Consider the following 26,132-nt stretch of genomic DNA (forward strand, 5'->3'; position numbering starts at 1 on the left):
CTCTTCAGAAAACCCCCCTGGAAATCAATTTCAAGCAGCAGGTAATAAGTTACAATTGAAACACAAATGAACAAACTTTCCCGAAACATGCACAAAAAATTAGTTTTATTTTTTAAAGTAAAATCAGCACTAACCCCCCAAATGAAATAGGTAACAAGAGAAGACACGTGTAATCTACAACCAGCACCTTGGCTTTTCCACAACCTCTTCCAAAAAACCAAGAGGTAAGAGGCAGCAGAAGCTACACCTTGAGAAGATCCTTTTTTCTCTAGGTAACCGGCGCCCCTGCTCCCCGCAAACCGGCTGCTCCCCTCGGTGGGTGGCGGCGACGTCCGCACTCTTTCGGAGTTTGGGCTCCGACCTTGGGGAAGCGGGAAGCGGGATGAGTCGCGCGTAGGGCAAACTTGGGTCTATCAGAGACGCGTCTCCGTGGAGATGGGCTCCAAGTGTCGAGCCGGTTACTTCTAGCTCCCACGTCCTGGCGGGGCTCTCAAGTTCCCAACCTCAACCTCAGCCGCCAACTCCGTCAGGAAAACTGGAACTTCCTTGTCAACTCGCCACGAGGTATTTTATATAACTCCCTCAAGCGTCTGACTTTCACTCACCAGTCCTCTTTAGAGTCTCTCTGGAGTGTCCGCGGCCAACGACAGTCCGTACTTCTCCCCAATCGGCCTCCGGGTAGAGAGAGAACGGCTGGGCTTCGAGTCTGCGCTCCCGGCCCGCAGCTGCCACGCCCACCGTCCGCTCCGCCCCCTTCTCGATCCCCTCTCCGCTTTCCTCCGGCTGGCGCAAAGGGGAGGAGCAGAAACTGCGCGCGCAGAGGACGCGCAAGCGCGCCGAGGGTGGAGCCGCTGCGCGAAGAACCGGAAACTTAGAGACAAAGTTCCGAGCCCCGCCCCTGGCTTTGCTACCCCGCCGTCTGGCTTTGCTGACCCACTACCGACAAATCGGCCTAGTTTGCGTGCACCATGTCTGGTTCCTCCAGTGTCACCGCTATGAAGAAGGTGGTTCAACAGCTCCGGCTGGAGGCTGGGCTCAACCGCGTGAAGGTGTGCGGGGGCGGGCGGCCGAGGGGGAGGGGAAGGCAGCGTCGGTGGCGAGGGCTGGTGGGAATGGGCGGCAGAGCTCGCTGGGGCGGGCGGGACTCCTTTCCCCTGGGGAGGTGTCCGCCGGCCCAGGCGTCGGCCGACATTTAGAGACTGACTCGCGTGGCTCGGCGCTGTGGTCTTGAGGCAGGTTAGAGCTCCCTTCCGCCCCAGAACTTTCCAAAGCGGCCGGCCGCAGGCCTGGACTGCGACTTTCGGCATTCCGACTCTCCTCCTCTCTCCCTTTCTCCGGGGAGACTTCTCGGCTGGGCCAGCCGACAGCTAGCTGCCCCGCGCGCGGTCCGCACCCTTCCCGTCCCTCTCTACCAGCCTCCACCGTCTCTTGTTACCCGACAGGGTTTTATTGTACTTTTGGTTGACAGTAGACGTATTTTTTCTTTTCGTGTTCGTGTCAAGCCACTCCCTTTAGTAGTAGGTTTTTTCCTTTCACCCAACGAACACATACTTGAGAACGAATTCTTGCATAACTTGAACTGTAGATTAAAGAAGCATGTTTTTTTTTTAAACCTTCCCGGTGTATAAGGCCACCACTGGTGCCCTGTATAACCAGCCTCACACAAAGCGTGCAATTCATACCTATTTGGTAGTTTGCCGTTACCTGACCTTGGGGATATCTACAGGTCTGCATACCCCAAAAGTGGTTAGTGTGGGCTAGTTTTACTTATTTTGGTGTCTGGTTAGCATTGACCTTGTCTTTTGTTCATGAACTTTGGGGAAAAAGCTTTTTAAGTGTGTTGATGTGACAACCTGTTATGGAAGTGCTAGTTCAAGTTTCTCCTGATTTTTAAAAAAATTCCAAGTGGATTGGCTTCGTTCTGTTACGTTAGCTTACATATAAAACTACTTGTAATTAAAAAAAGAAAAAAAAAAAGAAACGGGAGTAGAATATAAATCATTTATTCTATTCAAAGCAGCAGCCATTTTCCAAGATGATTTGATTCTTTGCTCATCAGTCTACTCTTGACTTCTCCCAGAAATGTTTTGTAGAGTAAGATGGTATCTCACTTACTTCCTTTAGTAGAAACGTCAGGGACCTCAGGAGGACAGGGAAATTCCCATTAGTCTTGGTGTGGGATTCCCCTCCCTGTCCTGTAAGTTCTGTGGACCCTTGCTGATGGAATTCATTTCTCTGATCTCCAGATTCCTTATCCTTTGGGATTTATGGTCAGTCTTGGTTGGATTTAACTTTGAAGTTTGACATACATTTCTTAACCGCCCATTACATTATCATTCAGGTGTGCCTTTATCAGCCCTGGAAATAAAAAAAAAAATGCTGATTGAACGAAGCTGTGTTAATTTAGTTAGGGGTACTTAGCTCTCATCTCCAAAGAAAATGAGGTGAAGTACTCAGAATAAAGTACTCGAGGACTTTGTTGTGAAAACCTTAGCCCCTCTAATAACTCCTCAGCATGATGCCTGCATCCTATACTTAATTCTATAGGAGGCTTCTGGTTGGGATCATTAAAGCCACCACAAGTGACTTGGTTTTAGAGTTCTCAGTTTGTCTGATGCCAGGGCTGGGGGAGGAGGGGCACATTCCACCTTGGGACTTGAAATGAGCTTTTCTTTAGATGAGTTGCAGAATGTGGTTAGTTCATTTTGTGCATCTTTTTTTATCCCTGAGCCTGGCTAATGCTTTTTTTTTTAGTGATATTTTTAAGCTATCACAAGTTTACTGTTTAAGCCTTTGAGTACAGTTAATAGAAATTGTCACAAATGCTTGATAAATTCTCCCATATGTAGGATGACCATACAATTAGTTGCTATCCCAGGACACTTTTGAGGTTGAAAGAGGGCACTAGTAATTATGCAATATTATAAGGTTTTCACCTCCTGGATGGTTACTATTACAGTGTCTTAGGGACTAGCAACTTGTTGAGTTTCATGACTTTTGTCTCAGTTTCCCCACTCCATGGAAATTCTCAGTGACTACTTTCATGTTGATGGATACTTGGCTGGATTTCTGGGCATTGAGATCAGTTTAAATGTCACCTCCTCAGAGACAACTTCCTGTAGGTCACATTCTAACAAGGCACTTTAGAGCATCTTGTCTTTTTCTCTTAACTGTCAGCTCCATAACGGCAGGGGCTTTTACATATTCTCAGTGCCTAGAGGTATATTTGTGAAAGGGAGTTTCATTGGATCTTACTGCACTTCAAGCAGAAAATTAAGATACATTACTGTATTTTTACTGCTGTTTAATGTGAATGAAATCAAGTTGTAAGATTGTGAAAAATGATACCACTTTAGCTTTATACCTTCTTTTTGGAGGGAGCAGAGTGGCCATTTAGCATAGTACTTGGTACCAGGTATTTGAAAACTACTTTATACAATTACTAAATAAACTTGTGGAACTCTTTACTTGGACTGTTGTATAAGTCAAACATACAAATAGATTCTGAGAGCAGAGTTTAGATTCCTGTCAGAGTGATGGATCCTTTTATCAGGTTAATGTTTGGGGTACAGGAGTAGTCTACCAGCTGTCTTGGTATAGAGACAATCTTTGACACTCTTAACTTCCTTTTCAAAGCCAAATACCCCAGCTGGACTGGACACCTAACTGCTCTCACTCTCCTTGAGGATAGTTAAAACTGAGAATAAATGATTATTTTTCCCATCTTCCTGTACTTCAATTCAAGACTTAGGATTTTATTCATTTGGGGCATCTTTTAGGCATCCATATTCCACACCTGAACCATTCAGTTCACTGTTTTTATACCCTGCATCTCCTTACCAGAATATATACAAATAGTAGGTATTTAAATGATACAGTATACTGTAAAGCCATGAAGTTCCTTAAGTCCTGTTTCAGTGGCATTGCATATATATAGCAAAATTATTAAATCACATTTAAGGCAAATACAATTTCTTAAAGGCAGGCTGCTCAGATTGTTAAAATTAACTGAAGTTTGCTATCAGCTTTTCAATCATCTGACACTGGGGAGAAAGCTGTCACTTTCCAGTAACATTAAACAGCTGATGATACATAATGCCAAAACAATGGACTGAGCGGTTTATATTTATTTATTTTTAAATTATTTTATTGTTCAAGTACAGTTGTCTGCATTTCCCCCCGCCACTCCCCTCCCCACCCCCCTGAATGGTTTAGATTTAGAACACTGTATTCATTCACAGTAGTAGCATTTTTTTCCAGTAATATTGCTTTCAAGGTGAAATAATAGTTTGCTAGAATTTTAATGCTTTTTGCTTTACCTGTTGTATGTACTGCTCTTAATAAAAAGCACGATGTTGCTTACCCTCAAGGTTGCACTTGAACAGCCTGCTTATTAATAAACTAGCAAAATGTGCTGTACTTTGCAGCTAAATGGAATTGTACTGTTTGTACTGAATCATTTGATGCCTTTAATAAGCAAAAGAAAACAAATTATAGTCTTACATGCAGTGCTTTAAGAGCTCAGTAGTGACCTTCAGTTAGCTTGTTTTGAATTAAGAGAAATGTTTATTGCAGGTATTTTGAAAGATTTGAGAAAACTTTTCCTTAAAACATTATCACCTTCTACTCTTTCCCCCTTTGTTATGTATAGGTTTCCCAGGCAGCTGCAGATTTGAAACAATTCTGTCTGCAGAATGCTCAACATGACCCCCTGCTGACTGGAGTATCTTCAAGTACCAACCCCTTCAGACCCCAGAAAGTCTGTTCCTTTTTGTAGTGAAATGAATCTTTGAAGGTAAGTAAAACAACAAAACCCACACAGAGCAGGAATAACTAGTTGTCTTTTTCTTTGCCGTTGTGCACTCTTGTTTGGCACTGCAAGTTTCCCGTCTTGTTTTGTGAGAATTGACAAAATTTACTGTTTTAGTAGTCATAAAGACTAATTGTTTCTATTTTATTATAAAGAGGGTTAAATAGATGATTTAATAAAGAGTATAGAAGAATAACTAGGAAATTACACTGCTGTAAGAAGTGACAGTTCTTACAGCATAGCCTAATGGTGTATTTTGAGGCTCCTAGATACTAATTTTTGTGTATGTAACAAATAGTTTTTAAAAATTTGCACTGTTTATGGTGATTAATAGAATTAAACTGTAGGGCAGCATAGCAAAGAATGGGGATTTGTGAATGCAAAGTGTGACAGTTCAATATGCTGATTTCTAAATTGTAATGTGTGCCTTCCAGATCAAATGTCAGTGTGTGCAAAAACATATTAGTCCAAAACAGATGTGACCAACACATGCTCCAGATAATTTAAGAGTGTTTTTAATAAACCTTCGTAGTCAGCCTGTGTGCTCACTAGTATTGACCTATGAGAAGCAACCTTAAACTAATAGTGCTTTTAAAAAAAAAAAAGGTATGGTACACACCCTTTACAAACATTCTAACTCCTCAAAGTCCAGGAAGCTGCTTCCTAAAATACCATGTTACATAGTTGTGCCCTCCCTAATTACTCTTTGTAGACTTGGGAGTGTCCAGGAAGCTTCTGTAAGTGCAACCTGTTTCCAGTAAATGCAATGATTGGTTAAGTAGGCTGATTTTTGAAACAGCAAGGGGGTTGCAGGGGGGCACCTTTGAATAACAGGTTTCCATACAAAAGTAATTCTTTTTAAGTCTATCTCCTATTTAATAGTTCCTTGCTTCTGGCAGTATTAATTGTTCATAGCAGTTTTTGGAAATTGCGTATTTTTATGGTATATGAAGATCTTTTTGAAACTTCTGTTTCAGTTCTATTCACTTTACAAAATGGCTTATTTTCATTTGATAAAAAGTACTGCTAAGAAGCCTGGCTCTTAACTGGCTGTTAAGTCTATATTTCACAGCAGTCTACAGGTAAGTGTTTAAATATGGCTGGGATAATAACCCAGGCTTCAAAGTAATATAGTGGTTATTAATCTTGGCAGTATTTGTGGCTATAAGGATTTGAGACATTTTTTGCCAGTTAAAAAATATTCTGATGTGAAAGCATTTCTTCTCCAATTTGATGTATCTACAAATCACTTTGTTAAAATGCAAATTCTAAATCTGGAGTGAGGCCCTAAATCAACATTTTCTACAAGCTCCCAGGTTATGCTAGTGCTGGTGGTCCTAGACCCACAATGAGTGGTAGTAGCATGGGTACAAAGAATCTACAGGTGAATCTACACTCATAACTTTTAAAAATATATGATTTTTATAATTAAAAAGCAAAACAAAACCCCAGCACAGGTAATTTATCAATAACTAGTATAAGGAAAATGACAAATTACCATGATCAATATTCCTAGAAATAACCATGGTTAGCAGGTATTTCCATTGAAGAGAAAAAAATTTAAAAAAAGAGGATTGCCCTAGCTGGGTGGTTCAGTTGGTTGGAGCACCATCCTGTACACTTATAGGTTGAAGATTTGATCCCCTGCCAGGGTCAGGGTGCATACAAGAGGCAACTGATTGATGTTTCTCTCTTTTTCTCCCTTCTTCTCCCTCTGAAATCAGTAAACATATCCTTGGGTGAGGATTTTTTAAAAAACGAGGATTATAGTATGTAGGTTTTCATTCTGCTTTTAAAAACACGTATTTTCTTATTTCATTTAATATTATTTGTAAATGAGATGTTTGGTGGTTATATTGTAACTTAATTAAACTTTACTGAATATTGAAGTTTCCAAATTTGAGGCTACACTAAAAGGGATGTTTTGACATTTAAATTTTATTAACGCTAGTCTTATGAAATTTTGGTATTCCACCAGGATCTTGATGCTGGTCCCTTGCCAGCCTATTTGCTACTATTTTTCTGCCCCCCCCACCTTTCTTTCTTGGGTTGGCCAAAAACATCTGTATGGATTTTTCTATAAAATAAAAGATATTTTTCATTTTTACCAATAACTTTATTGATTTTGGATATTTTTAGTCTGTTGGCTGTATCCCGAGTTATATAACATTGATGGTTCTCAGTTAATGTCTTGATTTGATCACTATCTACTTCAACTGGTCTACCCAACCATGGAGCATCATCCAGCGAGAAATCTCCAGCACAGAACTTTGCAAACCACTTGTGACAGGTTTGATCAGCCACAGCACCTTCTCCATACACTGCACAAATCTTTTTTTGCATTTCAGCTGTATTTTTAACCTTTCTTGAAATAAAGCACAATATGCTGAAAATGTGTATGTTTTTTCACCTTCAATATTAAAGTGGCTACATAAAAATTCACCAGTTCTGATAAGTTTTTTTAATGCATGCTGATATGACAGCTGTCACACAATACATTGTAACAAAATTGTTTCGAATGCAGTTGAAGACAACTAAGTGCTACTAGAGCCACCTTAATGGAAAAAATCAAACGACCTTTTGGGCCAACCCAATAATTTGCACTGACTGCACACTTTTGTTATAGAATATCTCAACCTTTTAAGTATAAAGATGGACCTTGTATCTATCATCCTGAATTAAATAATTTTCCCCATCTCCCCAACCTTTGTCCTTAAGCCTAATTTTCTTTTCTTTATCCAGGATTGATTTGTTCAATAAACACACAAGATTAAACCCATCTTTAAAGAGTTTAATAAAAGATATACTTTTACTACCTTTCCACATAGGTAGCATCTTAAATTTGGTGTGCCTGTGTTTTTGCTTTTTACAACACACATTTCTTAGTTTATCTCCCACATGTAGATATTTTAATGGCTGTGTATCTTTTTATCTACTACCCTGTTGAGTTACAGTTAGGCTACTTCCAGTTCTTTGCTGTTAAACATCACTATAGTGCCTATCAGTGTACAAATCTCCCTTTGTGTATAGATTTATCTAGGTAAATAGAAGTGTGATTGCATATTCTATTTTACCGGATATTACCAGACTGTTGTCTGCAATGCTATTGCTTATTTTGTAGGGGTGTTCAGATTTTTCTCAGCATTAACAGATTTTTGTATTAACCTTTTTAAAAATTAAGATCAGAGTGTATTCTGGAAATAATCTTGGCAAGTTAATCTTTAAGTCTTTAGTTAAAAACCATAAATGATACATACTTTAGAGTGGCTTTGAAATTAAGTTACATTATAGTCATTTCCCATCCTATTTTTCACTTTTTCCTAGAAATTCTGTGATGTGTCTGCTTAAAGTACTTGATAAACTGTCATTTAGATGAATGCTGTGAAAGTAATATAAAATATACTGCTGTTAAAAAAAATCTTGCTCTTTGACACTTAACCCTGATTCACCTTTTTTTCCATTTCAGGTGTTCTAAACCACTTTTCATGAACCAGTGAATATTCGAAGAGAGCTAAATTTGAAGCTTGTACAAAAAGCTTATCCCTATAACACGTGCCACACTATACAAACTTCTGCTTTGTCAGTCCTTAACATCTACCTCTCTGAATTTTCATGAATTTCTATTTCACAAGGATGATTATTTTATATACACTGAGAGAAGCATTCAAATAAATACTTACTATAAAAGGGTTTTTGCTTAATTATTGGTAATATACGATATATTAATTTGTTTTGAACACCTAAGATAAATGGCAATTTTCCCATTGTCATTATGGGTTAAGTTATTACTGTTTGTTCCACCAACTCCTCTCACATAACTCTATGTCTGCATTTCCAAGACTGCTATAGAAGTAAAGGTAAGTTGCATACTTCTTTTAAGGGTCAGGGGAAGTTACTAATAGTACAGTTTCTATTCATGAGTTATTTATAGGGTTAACTGTTTTAATAACAAATTAATAAACTCCTTATAAGGGTATTACCATTATACATAAAAACCTAAGAACTTACAACCTAGAGTACCACAATACAACAAATGAGGTACAATGTAGTAAGAAAAAAGGACCAAAGATTGGCTTTAATAATTTGTAACTTTGCTTCAAGTCCTTGGGAAACTTTTGCTTTAAAATATTTACCTTTCTGACAGGCTTAAGGGAATGTTAAAACACTGCAGACACCTGGCCTCTTAATCATTCAGAAAATTGAGTTAAAAACTATGTGCCAGATCAAAGATTAGTCTGATATAAAACCAGTGTGTTGGTTACCTAGTAATCTACCGGGCACCATTTTTCTGACTCACATGTTCCATGAAGGTGCATAGGGGAATACTATATTGATTTTTGATTCCAACTTAATTACTCAGCTATCAAAAATTTAAGAAACCTAAATTGCAACAACTTAATCTCTTACCAAAATGACATTTATTTGTATTTCTTACAGAAACAGTAAGTGGTAGGTAATTCATGGCACTAGGTAATTTGTGCAGATTCGAAAGGTGTTATCAGCAAATGCCCTTTTGAAGTGTCTTCTGTCACAATCTCAAGATAGACCTGCTCAGCAAAATCCAATATTACTCCTTCAGTTGCTTTATAAGTGGAATTTTCTTCTACTTGTATCCATTTCCCGGGGCTGAAAGTTAAGGGGTAAAAAAAAGTTAGTAAACAATCTATGGATAACAGTGCTTAAAAATTTGGGTCTCTGAAGTATCAGTCTTTAGGTCTAATATAAAAGGTGTTGGAAGTTAACTTTTCCAATAGCTGTATGTGTAAAATATATACAAATTTAAAGTAAAAATCACATATCAGTGAAATACTGGTTACTAGATAGAAAAGAATGTTTTAAAATAATGTTTTCATTTACAATTTATTATGATCTCCAAGTGTCTACAGTTCTCAAGCACGTACTAGAATCAGGGTAACACGGGCTTATAGATTGCTGGGTCCAATTCAGTATGTCAATGGCCAAACAGTTTACCTTAACAAATTTCTAGGTGATGCTCCTGGTCCTACTTTGAGAAGCAATGATCTTTAGGATACTTCAGTTGAATGAGGATTAATCACCAGAGCCAAATACCACATCATTGAGGGAAGACATTCAGAAGCATAACTTAAGGTATAAAACCCAAAGTTTAAAAAGACATGGTTTCCTTCTCATTCCATAATTAAAATCATCTAAATGGCTTTTCAAGAGCAAGCACGTACCTTATGGACCCATTCATATTCTCCATATTTAGAATCAAAGGTTCCTTTCTGAAGAGATCTTAATTTTAAGGTAAAACGTGGTCCTAGTTCCTGAATTCCCACTTTCTTTTCACTCTTGAATATGTATCTTCAAAGGCAAAGAAAAAAGGTGAGGACATTAGTTTGTATAAACCCAGCTTCGTTTACATTATGACAGGGTTCAAAAGACCATTTCTCATTTACAATAACTGTCATAACACATTAGAAAACTGGTTTATGTTGAAAACATATTTCATGATTAAAGTCAAAGTCCAAGGAGTTGAGGTACCTCCCTCACCTGTGAAATCTGAAGAAGATATAATCCCTTTGATTGTGGAATGTGGCAACCTGCCTTCCAGTAAACTGAGGATTATGGGGGAAGAGAGATGCAAACATCCGTCCAATAGAATGACCCAGCCGTGTTGTAAAATTATTCAGAATTATTTCAGGTATGTGTTCTGTGGGGTCCTTGCCTCTTCTCTAGAAAAATGGTGAAAAATCAACGAATTAGCAAAGCTAGATCACTGCAATTTTAATTTTATAATTTAAATGACAAACATGAAAATTTATCTTAATGACAGACCACAGATGGCTAACCAAACCTGTGAATTAAGATATGTCTAAAAGTATTCTATATGCTGTGAATGCACCAACGTGTTCTAGAAGAGTAACATGTTTTATAGTGTTGAAGGCTATTGGCCTGTCTGCCATAATCAGTCTCACAAGGAAACTGTTAGTAAGTGAAACTATTGTTTTAATCAGGAGAGCAAATGCCATTATTAAAACCAATCTCTTTAGTTACAGCATTCACTTAAGCAAACATTATGAGACCAATGCCAATCCAGCAATGCCTAAAACTTACCTTTATTTCTTTACGCAGACGAACACTGCTCATTTTAAAATGAGCAGTTGGTCCATTTGGCAAGTGACTCAGAATTAATCCATCTGTTCAGAAAGCTAAGAACATACTGAACTCCAGTATAAATCTTGAATTGTTTAAATAATTGGTCCTCTATGCCCGAAGGCTCCTAAAACCTGTAGCTAGGTGAACAGGCATGGGTTCCTCTGCATTAACAGATTTTCTTACGAAACCTCAAACTCAAGACACGTAAGTCAACATACATCTTTCAGAAAAATGTATTAACCTGTTGTCCTACCGTTTCTCTTTTCACAATATGAAAAATAGCTCATCATCATTTTCAAAAGGGTATTTGAGTATTCAGCTGAAGTCCACCACTCTTAACAGAAATGAGGAGACAGGAAGGGATTCTAGAGTAATTAAGTTCACCTCCATGTAGATGTTTTATAATCCTAAAAATGCGCTTTTATGTTTATACAGACATGTTTGTAAGGTTAGGATATGCCATCAGCTTTGACTGTCATCCCACAAAACCAGAGACTCCTAAGCTCCCTTCTTGATATCAAGATTATTAGCGTGGCACTCACAATGTGGCTCCGACCTGCCTTTCTAAGCTGTCTCCCCATGGTGTTCCCTAACCAGTAGGCAGTGATACAATCTCTTATACACCATACACATTAATTTTACCACAGCTGTCTTTTTTTTTAACTCTTGCTATTTCAAATACCTGCAATAGTTTACTCATGCATTAAGTCCCACTTCAAATGCCACCTCTTTTTTACAGTCAAAATTAAGCTCTGAATCTGTTTTCACTGTTAATATAGCACTTGTCACTTATTTTGTTATAGTCATGTAAATGCCATTTTTCCCAGCTCTTAAAGGCTCTATTTTTGACAGACACCAGTGCCTACCACATAGCAGATTACCAGTAACTGTTTGAATATTTCTTTTCAAGATTCACCACAGGTTCAACTTCATGACACACAGCCAAAAGTACTACTGTGTCATCTGCACACTGAAAAATGTAATCAAATCTTACGGGGGTTAAGAGAGGTAACAGTCATTTCTTGCAACCTAAATCAAGGTTTAAATCCTTTTGAAAACATTCCTACTAAATACGGTGTGTGTCAATAAGCAAACTACAAAATCCAAATTTATTAATTCCTAAGTACCTGTACTGTACAAAAAGTTGCTGTTACTGTTAATCTCTTAACACAAACCATGTAAAATAGGGGCCCTCCCTTAAAAAACAAAGGATACTTGGGGTTTTACGATCTTCATTAATAACGATCAGATCTGTGAAATCTCTTGAGATGCACTGTGGAATAATTTTTTTCAGAGCCAGTCCTCTTCTGTAATAAACATGTGAATTTGGTATAACTGTGGAGAGCTGTTCACAGAGTCGTACTGTTCTCTGTAAAACAAAATTACAAAAATCTTCAAAAGTGAAGACATTAAAAATTTACTTACCAGCAAAGATACAATGAGTATTATAAAATGTTATTAGAGAGCAAGGTCAGGAAAAGAATGAAATCTGAACAGTGTTTCATTCTTTACCACAAGCTGATTATCCTAAAGCAGTGACTTTTATTGGTGGTGACTCTGTTCCACCAGGAGACTGTTGGCAATGTCTGAAAACATCACCATTTCTGGTGATTATGGCTGGGGATGGGGGATGGCTGCTACTGGTGCTATCTAGCAGGTAAAGGCCACAGATGCTGCTAAGCTTCCTATAATGAGCAGGACTACCCCCAAAACGAAAAATTATACAGCCCAAATGTTAACAGTGCTGAGGTTGAGAAACCCTATCCTGAAGAATCATGCTTGGTAAACCTACATTCCATCAGTGTTACATTTTATTTAGCTTATTCACAGGCATCATCTAACACAATAACTATTTAACTCTTCTGAACAGGGTTCCTTTAAGTAGTCTAAGTAATAAAAGAACATTAGGAATTCAAGAACCATACAAATTAATGTATTTATTACCCCATGAGGTCTATCTGATGTTGTAATGAGAATCTTGGGAGAAGTTTGTCTGTTGAAGTAAGAAGCAAATTCATCTGTAGCTTCATCATAAGCAACCTAAGAATACAGAAAAACAAGATAATTTTAATCAAATGCTCTCCTGCGTCAAAATTTTAAAAGTAGTTCTAGAAGGATTCAGTGACACTGACTACCTAGCTGATGGGATTTAAATAAGGCCTAGAAAGGACTTACATTAATAGCAACATGAAGAAGTTAGGTGATTTCCTCTGGAAAAAAATGTCAAAAACAGTTTCAGGGCACAAACTGAAACGTGTTTGTCCTTGAAAAATCGCTTCAGCCATAGCCAAGAATATCAGGAATCTTCCTAGAGCTATTCTCTCCCCCAACGACGTCAGTAAAAAGAACTTTTCATCAACTTTAGGTCTGATGGTAGTCAAGAACCAGAAGTCTTGACTCCAGAGGTGGTGGGGCCCAATTCAGGGTGGGAGGATGTGTGTGAAAACCCTAGCTTTGCTAGTCCACGCTTACAGATCCACTTCAGGATAGCTGTGGAAATTTAAAGAAACCATAAATTTAAAGGAGAGCTTTGGAAGTGAAAGAGCCATAGAAAGGCCGACAATGTCTTCACAGATCCCTGCCTGATGGCTTAACTATACATGGAAGATATTATACATGGGAGAAACCCGAGACTCTAGCACACATGACAGGCAACGGAGACTTGAGAACTGGCTGCAACTTTGAAACATCCCTCAACCCAGACACAGCTTAGCTGGCAGAAGCTATGTATGTCAGAGTGGTTCAAAATGTCTAAACTTCTGTCCAAATCATTGGCTGACCATTAAGCCACACAAACACAGGGGAAATCCCCACAGAGTCAGTTTAAAAATAACAAAACTGGGTACAGACAGTGCAATTGTCAGACATAAACTACATTTTAGTTCTAGGCAAATTACTAAAACAATAACAAACCCAATAACCCTTAAGAAAACAATCCAGATATTACAATACGATGTCCAGTTTTAAAGCAAAAAAAAAAAAATAAAATACAAAGAAAAAGGAAAGTACAACCACAATCGAGGAAAAAAGCAGTCAATAAAAGTTGACTCTGAGGGCACAGTGTTGAATTTGGCAAACATTTCAAGCAGCTATAATAGATATATTCAAGTAATGAATGGGAAATACGGATTTAATAGATTTGAGATGACAGAAAAGTCAATGAACTAGAAAACATTAATAAATATCCAATCTGAAATCAAACACAGAAAAAGGTGCAAGGCAGGAGAAACTTGGAGGGCAACGTTAACCATTTCAACAATGTTAGAAAGAGAGTCCAGAAAGAGGAGTGAAATGGGCAGGAAAAAAATAATCAAAGAAATAATGGATGAAAACTCCCCAAATTTGATGAAAAACTAACTTGGCTTTCCAAATTGGAGAAAATTCTGAAGAGAAAAATTAATCATGTACAGATAAATGATGCTGATTTCTCATCAGAAATAATAAAGGTCAAAATACAATGGCGTATGTTCAAAGTAATAACGGGAAAAAAGCCAACCAAGAATTCTATATTCTAAACACTGTCTTTAAAAAATGAAGGTAAAATGAACACATTTTCAGATAAAAATGGAGGTAATTAGCTTTATACCTGGGACATTTACACAATAGAATACCACTTGGCTGTAAAAGAAGAAATTTTACCTTTTTCAACAGCATGAATGGACATGGAGAGCATTATGCCAAATGAAATAAGCCAGTCAGAGAAAGATAAATACCATACAGTTTCACTCCTAAGCGGAATCTAATGAACAAACAATAAGCAAAATACAGACAGACTCAGAGAGAGCAGGATGACAACTATGGAGGGTGGGGCTTGGGGGTAGACGGATTGAGCAAAAAGGAAAAAGGACTCAGGGATATGGACAACAGTGTGGTGATTGCTTGGGGGGGGGGGCGGATATCATGGAGATAAATGGTAACATAAAAATATGGTAAAATAAAGAAAAAGACAAGAAAGTCCTGTAAGATGAAAGAAAATGACACTAGATGGAAACGTGAAACAAGAATCTATAGGAAGGAAAGAAGAAATAATACATATAAAGGTAAACACACAGGAGAGAGAATGTGTGTGTGTGCATATAGTCTTTGTGTGTGCATACAGTCTTAATTTCTTTTAAAAATTGTTTAAATAAAGCAGTAATCACAACACTGAGTTTACAGCATAAACAAAATTAGTATATATGACAATGGCACAAACAAAAATGAAGAAAATGAAGCTATACTGGTGCAAATTTGTTATATTTCACCAGAACTGTACCAGTATTTATTTAAATAGTGTGATAAATTAAAAGTGCATGATGTACTTCCTAAAGCACCCACTAAAAAAAGTTTAAAACATCAATAAGAATGAAAAGAGCATACTAAAAAATTATTTGTTTAATAAAAAAATGGAAGCACCAAGGAAGAAGAGATGAAAAATAAAGACATAAGATACATAAGATGTGAAAAAAGGGAAAGTGGCAAATAATAAATCTACATCAATAACAAGTATTAACTGTTAAACTGAAAAAGCAATATCCAACCAAAGTGTCTGTGACATTTTAAATTCAAAGACACAAGTTGGTAGAAATATTAGAAAAGGCCATGAAAAACCCATCAAATAAATTTAAAAAATCATGGTGTAGAAGGAAAAAACCAAATGGGAAATAAAGATTCAATCGAGAGAAGCAAAGATAAAAGTAGTTTAAAAAGAGCAACAAAATAGATACATTTTTGGTGAAAAGCCAAATGAATAATAAGAGGTATGAAAAGGGGACAGTACTGCAGTCTCACTCATGTAGATGTACATTTCTAAGCAAAGTATTGGCAGAAAAAATACATAAGCTTAGGATTTTCAGAAAAAGTATCTGATAACATTCTACATGCCTTCTTGATAAAACAAAGAAGAAAAAAAACAGCAAAAAAAGAGGAATTTCCTCCTTAACTCACAATCAGAATATACCAGTAACACTAATATTAATGATGACACATTAGAACAGAAGTATTCTCTTTTAAATCAGGATGCCATTAATGTTTTTCCATGTATTTGACATTATGCTGAAGGTTCCACTCATCAGAAAAGTGAGGGGAAAAAAAACTTAATGGATTGAAAGTAAAAAACTTATTTGTAGAAATGATTTATCTAAACATGAAATGAAAACAATATGTAAAAAACTATTAGAAATTAATTTGGGAAACTACTGGTTGAGAACACTATTAAAAATCAAGGGTGTTTTTATAAATCACCAAATAAAATAATTTTTCAGAGATGTGTCATACACTAATAAGAAAAAACATTAAGATAACCAGGAATAGCTCTAACAATATGTGTAAATGTACATGAAGGAAATTAGGAAATTCACTGAAATACATTTTCAGTATTTAAAGAAGTCCTAATAAAGCAGTATTTACAGTGCTCCCCGCCACCCCTGCACATGATCTGCTTTAGTACAACTTAAATTTTTATACGGAAGCCCTGGCTGGGTGGCTCAGCTGGTTGGAGCATTGTCCCGTACACCAAAAGGTTGTGGGTTCAATTTCGATTCCTGGCAGGGCACATATTTAAGTTGCGGGTTCAATCATTTGTCAGGGCGTGTAAGGAAGGCAACTGATTAAAGTTTCTCACATCAATGTCTCTCTCTTTCCCTTCCTCTCTGTCTAAAATCAGTAAACATATCCTTGGGTGAAGATTGAAAAAAAAGAAAAGATATTTTCATATGGAAGATCAAAAGTCCAGAAAGAGAACACTACTATGTACAGACTGGGATTTTAGGATAAGGGTGGGAAGGGGAGTCTTATCATGAAATGAAACAACTGAGAAAGCAAAGAACTGATATAGTAGCACCTCTGGTCAAGATGGTGGTGTAGGTAAATGTGGTATTTGAATCCTCCCATAACCACATCAAATTTACAATTAAACTAAAGAAAACCATCATTCAGAACCATCTTAAATCTAGTTGAATGTATTTAAAGAAGAAGCCACACTGAGAATGGTAGTGGGGTGGAGATGCAGGTCGGACTGATCCAGCACCCGTGTGTGGCAAATGAAAATCGGGAGGGATATCTCAGCTGCAATAGTCCCCTGAGGAGAGAAGGGTCTCAGCCCCACATCGCACTCCCCAGCCCAGGGTTCCAGTGCCAGCGAGAGAAGTCTCCATAACTTCCAACTATAAAAACCAGCAGGGATTATGGCTGAATGAGATAAAGGATTTCTGGAATCCCAGATGTTCCTCTTAAAGGACCCATATATGGACTTACTTGGACTCATTTCCTCTGAACTCTGGCACTGGGGCAGCAGCTTGAAAGGAATCAGGGACACAGGGGAGGAACTGAATTGTCTGGCATCAGGGCAAGAGCTGGAGGGGCAGCTTTCTGCCAGACAGAAGTCCTGGCAGAAGCCATTGTTCCTTTTCTGAGATCCCCCACTACACAGAACTGGCAGACAGTCACATCTGAGTCTCCATCATCCTGGCTCAAACTGTTGGCCCACCCTATATTAGGGAATCGTATTAGGCTAATACCATGCCCCACCCAACCTGTGAGCCCACCCAAGCTGTTTCCAGCGGCTTATCCATCAAATGACCTGTCTTAGCTCATACTTCAGACTTTCCTAAAATCCCTCAAACACACAGCATCTGGTCTCAGCCTGTCCCATACCTCTGGCTATGTGACCTGAAGTCCAGCACTAGCAACAGTTGGCCTTGGCCTTATTTGCAGCTTCACCTCACCTGGGCACCTCTAAGCCCAGCACAAGTAGCAGCCATCTGCTGATCACTTTGTAGCTCATGCTGGGTGGCCCCAGGTCAGAACACAGGGAGTGGCTGCCCTTGGCTTGCATCTCCCAGGAGGCCCCAGAGCCAGCACACTTGATGGAGAGCTTCAGACCATGTCTAAATACCACATTGCAAACACCTGCACAAGCGACACACTCAAGGGCTGGACTCTGGGCATCAGAGCCCCTGCACAGCTAATCCTCCGTGGTGGTCAGTGATTGCAGCCAGTCCTCACAGCCTATAGGCCTGGGGCGGTAAATCCCTCCTACTGAAGTGCCAAAAGCAATTAAGACTCAACTATAAGAGGAGGGTGTTCACTGCCCACATGGGGACAAGGGAGGCACATGTGTAGTGCCCAGCTTAGGTGATTGGGAAGGCTGTGCCACTGGACCGTATAGAACACCTACTACAAAAGGCCACTCCACCAAGCCTGGAAGATGTAGCAGCTCTACCTAATACATAGAAACAAACATCGGGAGGCTGCCAAGATGAGACAGAGAAACATGTCCCAAATGAAAGAACAGAACAAAACTCTAGAAAAAGAACTAAACAAAAGGGAGACAATCAATCTACTAGATGAAGAGTTACAAACACTGGATATAAGGATGCTCATTGAACTTAGTGAGAATTTACAACAACGACAACAACAACAAAACACACACAAAACCACAGTGATAAATGAAGGATACACAAAATGAATTGAAGAATAATTTACAAAGCATCAACAGTAGAGAAGATGAAGCCAAGAATGAAATCAGCAATTTGGAATACAAGGAAACAAAAACCATCCAATCAAAACAGCAAAAAGGGAAAAAAAGGAATAAAAAAAAGTGAGGATAGTGTAAGACAAAGGTCCCCAACCTTTCTGGCACCAGGGCTGCATTTTGTGGAAGACAAGAGGCAGAACTCAGGCAGTAATGTGAGTGAAGCTTCATTTGCTCACCCTCTGCTCACCTTCTGCTCTGTAGCCCAGGGCTTGGGGACGCTGGTATAAGAAGCCTCTGGGACAACTTTAAGCATACTAACGTTCATATCATGTAGGTGCCAGAAGAAGAGACAGTAAGACACTGAAAACCACTGTGAAAAAACAATGTCAGAAAACTTCCCTCACCTGTTTAAGAAAATAGACATACACGTCAAGAAAGCTTAGAGAGTCCCAAACAAAACGAGCCCAAAGAGGCCTACACCAAGACACATCATAATTAAAATGCAAATGCTTAAAGACAAAGAACCTTAAAAGCAGCAAGAGAAAAGCAGTTGCCTAAAAATGAGCTCCCATAAAACTGTCAGCTGATTTCTCAAGAGAAATTTTACAGGCCAGAAGGGACAAGAAGTATTCAAAGTGATGAAAAGCAAGGACCTACAACCAAGATTACTCTACCCAGCAAAGCTATCATTCAGAATTAAAGGACAGATAAAGAACTTCCCAAACAAGAAAAAGCTAAAGGGGTTCATCACCACCAAACCAGTATTATATGAAATGTTAAAGAGTCTTCTTTAAGAAGAAAATGAAAATAAAAGATCAAAAATATGAACAACAAAATGGCAATAAATACTTGCCTATCAACAAGCAAATCTAAAAAGATAAAATAAATAAACAAGCAGAATCAAAAAATGGTCTCACAATAAATCCCTATGTAGGTATCACATTATCTTATTCAAAATAGCTTTATAATAAACTTTTTTATTTTTTATTAAAAAAAAAAAAGAACTGATACAGTGACAAATTTGCCAAGCAAACTGAAAGCCCAGGAGAAAAGCCAAGCATATATGGATAGTTCATATATGACACAGCATTACAATTCACTGTAGGGAAAGGATGCCGCTACTCCCAAAATGGCAATAGCAAACTGGTTATATAATATTATGTTAGGGAGAGGGCAGGACAAAAAGGGAAGGAATTAGTTTACTTTCTCACACCAGAAAGAGAAATTAATTCCTGATGATCAAGTACATAAATGTAAAAGGCAACTCTTCAATTCTTCTAGGAAAAAAATATGAGAACATATGATTCAAGGATAGAGGAAGATTTCTTAATTATGACAAAAAGCATAAATATTAAAAAAGTTAGATCCAACTATATTAAGGTCTTTTGTTTATCAAAAGATATAATAAAAAAGTAAAAAGAGAATACATAAATTGGAAAATACTTGTAACACATAGAATCAGTATTCAAATTATAAACAGACGTTCTACAAATCAGTAATATACACTGTAGGACAGAAAATTGGATAAAACACAGAAGTTGGCACATCTCTACCAAAATCATAGTACGTGCCTGAAAAGGTGCTCAGTAACATTAGAAATCAGGGAAATGCAAACTCAAATCAAAATGAGCTAGTCCTTTATCATTAGTCTGACTATAACAAGCAATAGCCAGAATGTGGATGACCAGGCACATTGCTCTTATACTACGGAAGTGCAAACTGAATGTCGTTCTGCAAAACATTTTGGCGCTATCACGTCAAGTTTAACACATTCACACATCCTTATGACCCAACAAATTCTCCCTTAGGTACACATTTATGGAAACTTTTACATATATGTAACCTTGATATGCCTACGATCCCCAATTTATCTCCAGCCAAAACCTCTTCATTATCTTGACAATAATACCACCATTCTAACTGCTCTGGCTAAGACCTCCATACCATTGTTGAATCCTCTTTCACAATGCATACCCAATTTTTCAAGAAATTCTAGTGCTTCTAATTTCAAAATATACCCGGGGGCAAGGGGGAAACACCTCAGATTCAGAGCAATTCTCAATATCTAATTAACCACCAAGGTCCAAATCATCTTGTCATCATTGTCATCATCATCTCTTTGCTAGATTACTCTAGTAGCTAACTAGTCTGCTTACCACATTATATCCTCAGTACAGCAACCAGTCACTTTTAAAAATTACGTCTGATCACATAATTCCTCCGTTCAGAACCACCCAATGGCTCCCCATTTCACTAGGTGTAAAAGCCAAATTCCTCACAGTAGCCAACAAAGTCACTAATCTGGCTCTACATTTCCCCATACTTTCCTGTCACCTCTTCTATAATTTTCCCTCATTGCTCACTTAATTTCAGCATGTTAGCTGCTTTGCTTTTCCTCAAAAACATGCTAAGCACATGCTCCTACTTCAGAGCTTTTCCACGGGCTGTTTCCCCACTCTAGGGTACTTTCCCCCCAAAGATAGCTAGTCTCTTCACATCCTTCAAGTCTTTGCTAAAGGCCATCTCAATGAAGCCTACCCTGTTCACTACATATGAAATTGCAACCCAAACCAACAGAAAAATGAACAAGAAACATGAACAAATAATTGATTAAAAAGAAAGATATTCAACCTCATTCATTACGAGAGCAGCAAATTAAAACTACAGTGAAATAATTTCTCAACTATCAGACTGAAAAAAATTATTTATAATTACAAAAATCTTGAAAGTTTGAAGAGTAACATTTATTTACAAAAACCTCAAAGCCCCCCCCCCCCCGCCAAATACTTATTAATTAATTACACAGGGAAAAATTGTAGCTATAACAGAAGAAACCTGGCAGGCATTTTAATCAAGTAATGCAAGTTAACCAGGAATGGGAAAATCAATAATACGAATTCTGATAAGAGGTACTGAAAAGAACATAACATCATTTCTGTAGTATTCCTGTCAAAAGTACATACACTGAATGTAATCATGAGCAATCCTAACTCATTTTTAGTGAAATTCTATAAAAATATCTGGTTTGTACTGTTCAAAAAATGTAAATGTCATTAAAAGCAAAGAATGTCTGAGGAGCGGTTCCAAATTTATGGAGATTAAAGAGTCATTATAATAGAATGAAATGCATAATCTTGGGGTTTTTTTGTTTTTTTTTTGCTAAAGATGGTGTCATTGGGACAACTGGTAACATCTGAATAAGCTGTATAGATTACATAATATTATATATCAATTGTCTGATTTCGGTAACTGTTCACTGTGCTTATTTTAAAAATACATTTATTTACAGGTAAAAACATACTAAAAGTATACAGAAGTAAAGAGGCTTCATGTCTGCCATTACTCTCAAGCATTTCAGAAAGAACATAAATGAAAGCCAAGTGTGGTACAATTTAATATTTAGGGAATCTGGGTGAAGGATATATGTATGAACTCCTATTTTTTGATTGTCTGAAATTATGTCAAAATAAATAAAATGTATACATTCTTATAAACTCCTATATATATATAAAATTACAAATTCTACTCCAGGTAGTCCTGAATCTCCTTTACCACTTGTTAGCTCTAGTAACCTATCATCTGCTAACATATAATAATTTACTTTATTATATTCATTGCTTGTGTTTCCTCCTGCAATGTAAGCTCTGGGTGGACAATAATTTTGTGTGTATATGTGTGACAGTGTTTTGTGTACTGATGGATCTCTAATACCAAAAACAAATTCCAATACATAGTAGGCAATCAATAAACATTGGTTGAAGACTGACTGACTGAATGATTATATTGGGAGATATGTGAAAATACTTTGATAAAATGCATGGTTTGAAAACAAACGACATAACAAAACCAAGTTTCCCTTATAAAGATTTAAAAAAATATATTCAATGTTTTAAAAACCTTGATTCTCTGACTGTACTGTTACAAGCTATTTAAAGGTAAAATGTGAAAAGTAGATTATTTTGAAATGAAGAGTTTTATGAGGACACAAAAAATAACATCAAATATTATTCCTAAGTATCAAAATGTATAACAGGTAATACAAAATTCTACAGTATGAGAAATACTTTTCAAATGATGTATAAAAAAGGAGTATTAATGACAGGATGTTTATGTAGGTATAAAATAGAATATATTTCTGGAAAATAAATCACTGCCTTTTCCTATAGCATTATTGGGAAATTTAATTATTATAAAGTCCATAGCAAATAAGATAATATGCCAACAGTAAAGCTGTATCAATCCGTTACAGAAATTCACTAGCAAGTACTTTAAACAACATATTAACGGATAATTTTTCGTTACCTCTTCATCAGTAGGGTCTACTGTGGTTTCATCATACACTCGCTGGTTGTCAATGGTCTTGGGTATAGGTTTTGGTGGAGCCTAAATAAAAGAAAAAAGATTAAGTTGTAGTAAGAAACATTTTACATAAATAATTTCGCATTACAGTGGGAAGAATAACAGAAATTTGTAAAAAATCCAAAAACTCAATCTGTTCCTCATTTCAACACACTGCTAAATCAATCCTAACAACTCTGAGTAAAAAAAACTTTCTAACTCTGAGCAGAAACACACACATACTAAAAAAATTGCCAACATTGGATCAAATGACTTAAAGCCAGACAGAAGTCACAGAGAAAAAAGTCCATTAAGAATAGAGATATCAAACAAAACAGAAAAAGTTACAAAAGTATATATACATGTAGTTTTGTCCCAAGACTTCCAAAAAACTGTTCAGAAATACATAACAAAAGCTTCAAATCTGTTTCCATCTGCTGAACTAGTAATTCTAGTTTGGGGGATTTAAAGAGGGGAGCAATTTACATAAAGAAAGATGTAAGATCACTATTCTTAATGGAAATGAACAGCAAATAGGGCAAATGTCCAACAGCAGGATAATGACTATAGTACTTCAACATAATGGAATATTGTTGCAATCATGCATACTCAGCTTAGACCAAAAATTGGGTAAATGAAATGGTAAGGAGTAGGCAACAGAATCGTAAGCATATACTAACTGAAACAGATTTAAAATGTATGCACACTAGCAGAGATATGAATTGATGGTATTTAGTATTTTATTTTTTATTACTCTATGAAATGAATATTAAGTTTTAAATAGTTTTTTGAAAGAGGTAGTTCTAGGAAGTCATCCTTCAATACAAAAAACCAGAATGGTAGTATTTTCAAATGGTGATCAGCATATTAAGTTACTATAACTGACTGATTACTGAGAGCTAAAAAGAGACTAACATTGCTTAATAGAATTTTGCAGGTCAAAATAGTGTAATGTTGGCAATTTCATGTCATTTAACATAATACTATTAAGAGAATGCGTGAAAAAGCAGTGTTTTATTTCTATACCATCTATAATTTTCCCTTCTTCAAACATTTACCTTTACTTGGTACCTCATCATAAGAAATGGGAGGGGGGAAGAGTTGTATGTTCTTTTTCTTTTTTTTAAAGATTGTATTTACTTAATTTTTAGAGAGGGGAAGGAGAGAGAAAGAGAAGGTGAGAAAAATCAAGGTGTGGTTGCCTCTCATGTGCCCCCTACCAGGGACCTGGCACACAACCCAGGCATGTGCCTTAACTGGAAATCAAACCAGCAACCCTTTGGTTCTCGGGCCAGGACTCAATCCACTCAGTCACACAAGCCAGGGCTAATGCATTATATCTTAAGATGGGTAGAAAGGGGTTTGTTATGTTATTACACATCTGAAATACTTCACAAATTATGCCATTCAACATAAATATCACTGAACATTCCTTAATACTAGAAAGCAGATAGCTAAAAACTTTATTTACCTTATCACCAAGAGCCTCTCTCTCTTTTTTAAGTTTTTTCTTAGCTGCCAACTTTTCCTAAAGGGTATGAAAAAAGAACAATATTGAGAAACCATTAGTTATATCATAAACACAGAAACTACAAATTACTAATGCTACAAATACTTACACTGAGTAATCTTCGTAATGTATTAAAATTAAAATGTTGACATAGATTTCCGTAAGTTATTGTAAAACAAACGAGCTGGCCCATCAATAAAATTTCTGTAACACAAAGCCTGCTTCTTAAAAAAAAAAATCTAAATTGGCCAATTTTGAATATTTAAAATTTCACTAACTTTATTTTTTATTGTAAAATCTGAAACTAAGTGAAAACACAATGTATATCTAAAAAAACTTTTGCTTTTTTTCCCCTGCATTCCTAAAGAAGGCCATAGCTATGCTGGTTGTTTCTCTGGGAAAGTACTAAAAATAAATGGGAATGGGAGATTCATTTTCACGTTGCTTCCAATAAAAGCATCACTAGCTCTCCATGTATTTCATAATCAAAATGTGCTTTTAAAGGTATTAAGAACTTGAAAGGTGAGTTAAGATTGTACTGTGAATGTGTATCTTCTGGACATTTCTGAACACAATGCTTGACACACAACAGAAAATGCTCCCTCCCCTCCTCCCCCGGTGTTATTAACTCTCAATCTATCAGGTCACAGGAAGTCCAGGTCTCAGGTCTTCTAGGACACCCTTCCCCCATACTAGCACAACAGAATGGGTAAGATGCTCCTTCAATGTACTCTTTACTTAGCAATCAGGCCGAGTAAGACTCAGTCGAGGGCTTCAAACAGCTCAGTAAGAGGCAGGCACATAAAGAGTATTATGTGTATGAACTTTTACAATGTGCAAGAATAAGCAAGTTTTACTTTTAACTGCAATTTAACCACAAATGAGCACTGTCAGCTTGGGCTTTATTTATCTCTCCCTATTTGATTACCTTCCAGACGAGTATGAGGGCAATGCTGTAAAGAGTAAATACAATTACTAGAAACATTACAGCACTAATTTCAGTTAAGAGTTGCATCAGAGAAACATCACTTTGGATTTATGTACTGCCTCCGTTAGATTCTGTGAATTAACCAACCGGAAGCGGGCGGGACCAAGGAGAGGGAGACTTGCTTCCTAGATCAGTAAGAAGTAATTTTCACTGCTGGGAGAGGAGTAGTGAAAATTGCTTCATTCTCAGCCAGAGTCCCCCTAGCAAAAAGCTGGTAAGAAAAGGAATCACGGACGCTCAAACAAAAAGCAGGACGAGGGGACCAGGACAAAACATGCCCGGCGAGCGTAATCCTTCGGATTAGTCACCACAGCTTGGAACCCCTGGCAGGGGGACCACGCAAATTCAACAACCCCATCCACGTCCCCACAACCCGCGCGCAAAAGGAGCCGCGCAAGCGCTCTACAGCCTCCGCCCCTCCGGTACCTTCCGCTGTTGCTGTTTCCACCGCGTGAACATTAAATGTCTCCGCTGTTTGTTTTTGATCTCGGAAATGCTGAAGCCTGGAGGAAAGGCAGACGCTTTGGGGGGTTGGACCTCGCTTTCTGTCGCCCCATCCTTAACAACTGCCGCCTCTTGAGGTTCCTCGGTAGCACCTTTGCGTTTCAGGGATTTCTTTCGGCTACCGCCGGTCTTCTCCATAGCGTTCGTTCCTGGGCGTCTGTACGGAAACGGAAGTAGTTTCCTACTCTGAGCCGCCTTCTTAGACTTTTACTTCCGGGGGAGGGAAGTTTTTAATGAGAACTGTAGAAAGCCGTGTGAGCTTTAGCCATTTAAGAAGTTTATGAAATTTAGGTCTGAGGATAGTTAGGTGGGATGCCCAGCTGTATGGACAGTGAAATGATGAATTCGTGGAATTCTATATTGAGCGTTTTCTTTGTGCCCAGCCCTCAAAACATTGGAACAAAAT

General features: G+C 37.6%; 2 protein-coding genes across 2 annotated transcripts; one reads left to right on the plus strand and one right to left on the minus strand.

The window, feature by feature from the left end:
* The first annotated feature begins 848 nt into the window (after positions 1–848).
* Positions 849–8,497, plus strand: GNG5 (G protein subunit gamma 5). Its single transcript, XM_045835440.1, has 3 exons — positions 849–1,049; positions 4,652–4,795; positions 8,277–8,497. Exons 1-2 carry the CDS (start codon positions 969–971, stop codon positions 4,775–4,777), a joined length of 207 nt encoding a protein of 68 aa, XP_045691396.1. The 5' UTR covers positions 849–968; the 3' UTR covers positions 4,778–4,795; positions 8,277–8,497.
* A 712-nt stretch (positions 8,498–9,209) lies between these two features.
* On the minus strand, positions 9,210–25,890 carry RPF1 (ribosome production factor 1 homolog). Its single transcript, XM_045835427.1, has 9 exons — positions 25,649–25,890; positions 24,196–24,252; positions 22,689–22,769; positions 12,875–12,970; positions 12,146–12,299; positions 10,889–10,971; positions 10,325–10,506; positions 10,009–10,135; positions 9,210–9,436 (listed from the first exon to the last, which is right to left on the minus strand). The coding sequence occupies exons 1-9, from the start codon at positions 25,862–25,864 to the stop codon at positions 9,395–9,397; spliced, it is 1,038 nt and encodes a 345-aa protein (XP_045691383.1). The 5' UTR covers positions 25,865–25,890; the 3' UTR covers positions 9,210–9,394.
* Positions 25,891–26,132: the final 242 nt, after the last annotated feature.

Source organism: Phyllostomus hastatus, unplaced genomic scaffold, assembly GCF_019186645.2.
Source record: "Phyllostomus hastatus isolate PE091 unplaced genomic scaffold, TTU_PhHast_1.1 phas_contig_209, whole genome shotgun sequence".
Classification (NCBI taxonomy): Eukaryota; Metazoa; Chordata; class Mammalia; order Chiroptera; family Phyllostomidae; genus Phyllostomus; species Phyllostomus hastatus.

Bases quoted from the DNA above. Each gene is read 5' to 3' on its own strand.
- RPF1 (XM_045835427.1), bottom strand. From the start codon at position 25,864: ATGGAGAAGACCGGCGGTAGCCGAAAGAAATCCCTGAAACGCAAAGGT. The intron at 12,971-22,688 runs GTAACGAAAAAT...CTGTATTCTTAG, and splicing joins TAGACCCTACTGATGAAGAG to GTTGCTTATGATGAAGCTAC. The intron at 9,437-10,008 runs GTACGTGCTTGC...CTTAACTTTCAG, and splicing joins AATATGAATGGGTCCATAAG to CCCCGGGAAATGGATACAAG.
- GNG5 (XM_045835440.1), top strand. From the start codon at position 969: ATGTCTGGTTCCTCCAGTGTCACCGCTATGAAGAAGGTGGTTCAACAG. The intron at 1,050-4,651 runs GTGTGCGGGGGC...TGTTATGTATAG, and splicing joins CTGGGCTCAACCGCGTGAAG to GTTTCCCAGGCAGCTGCAGA.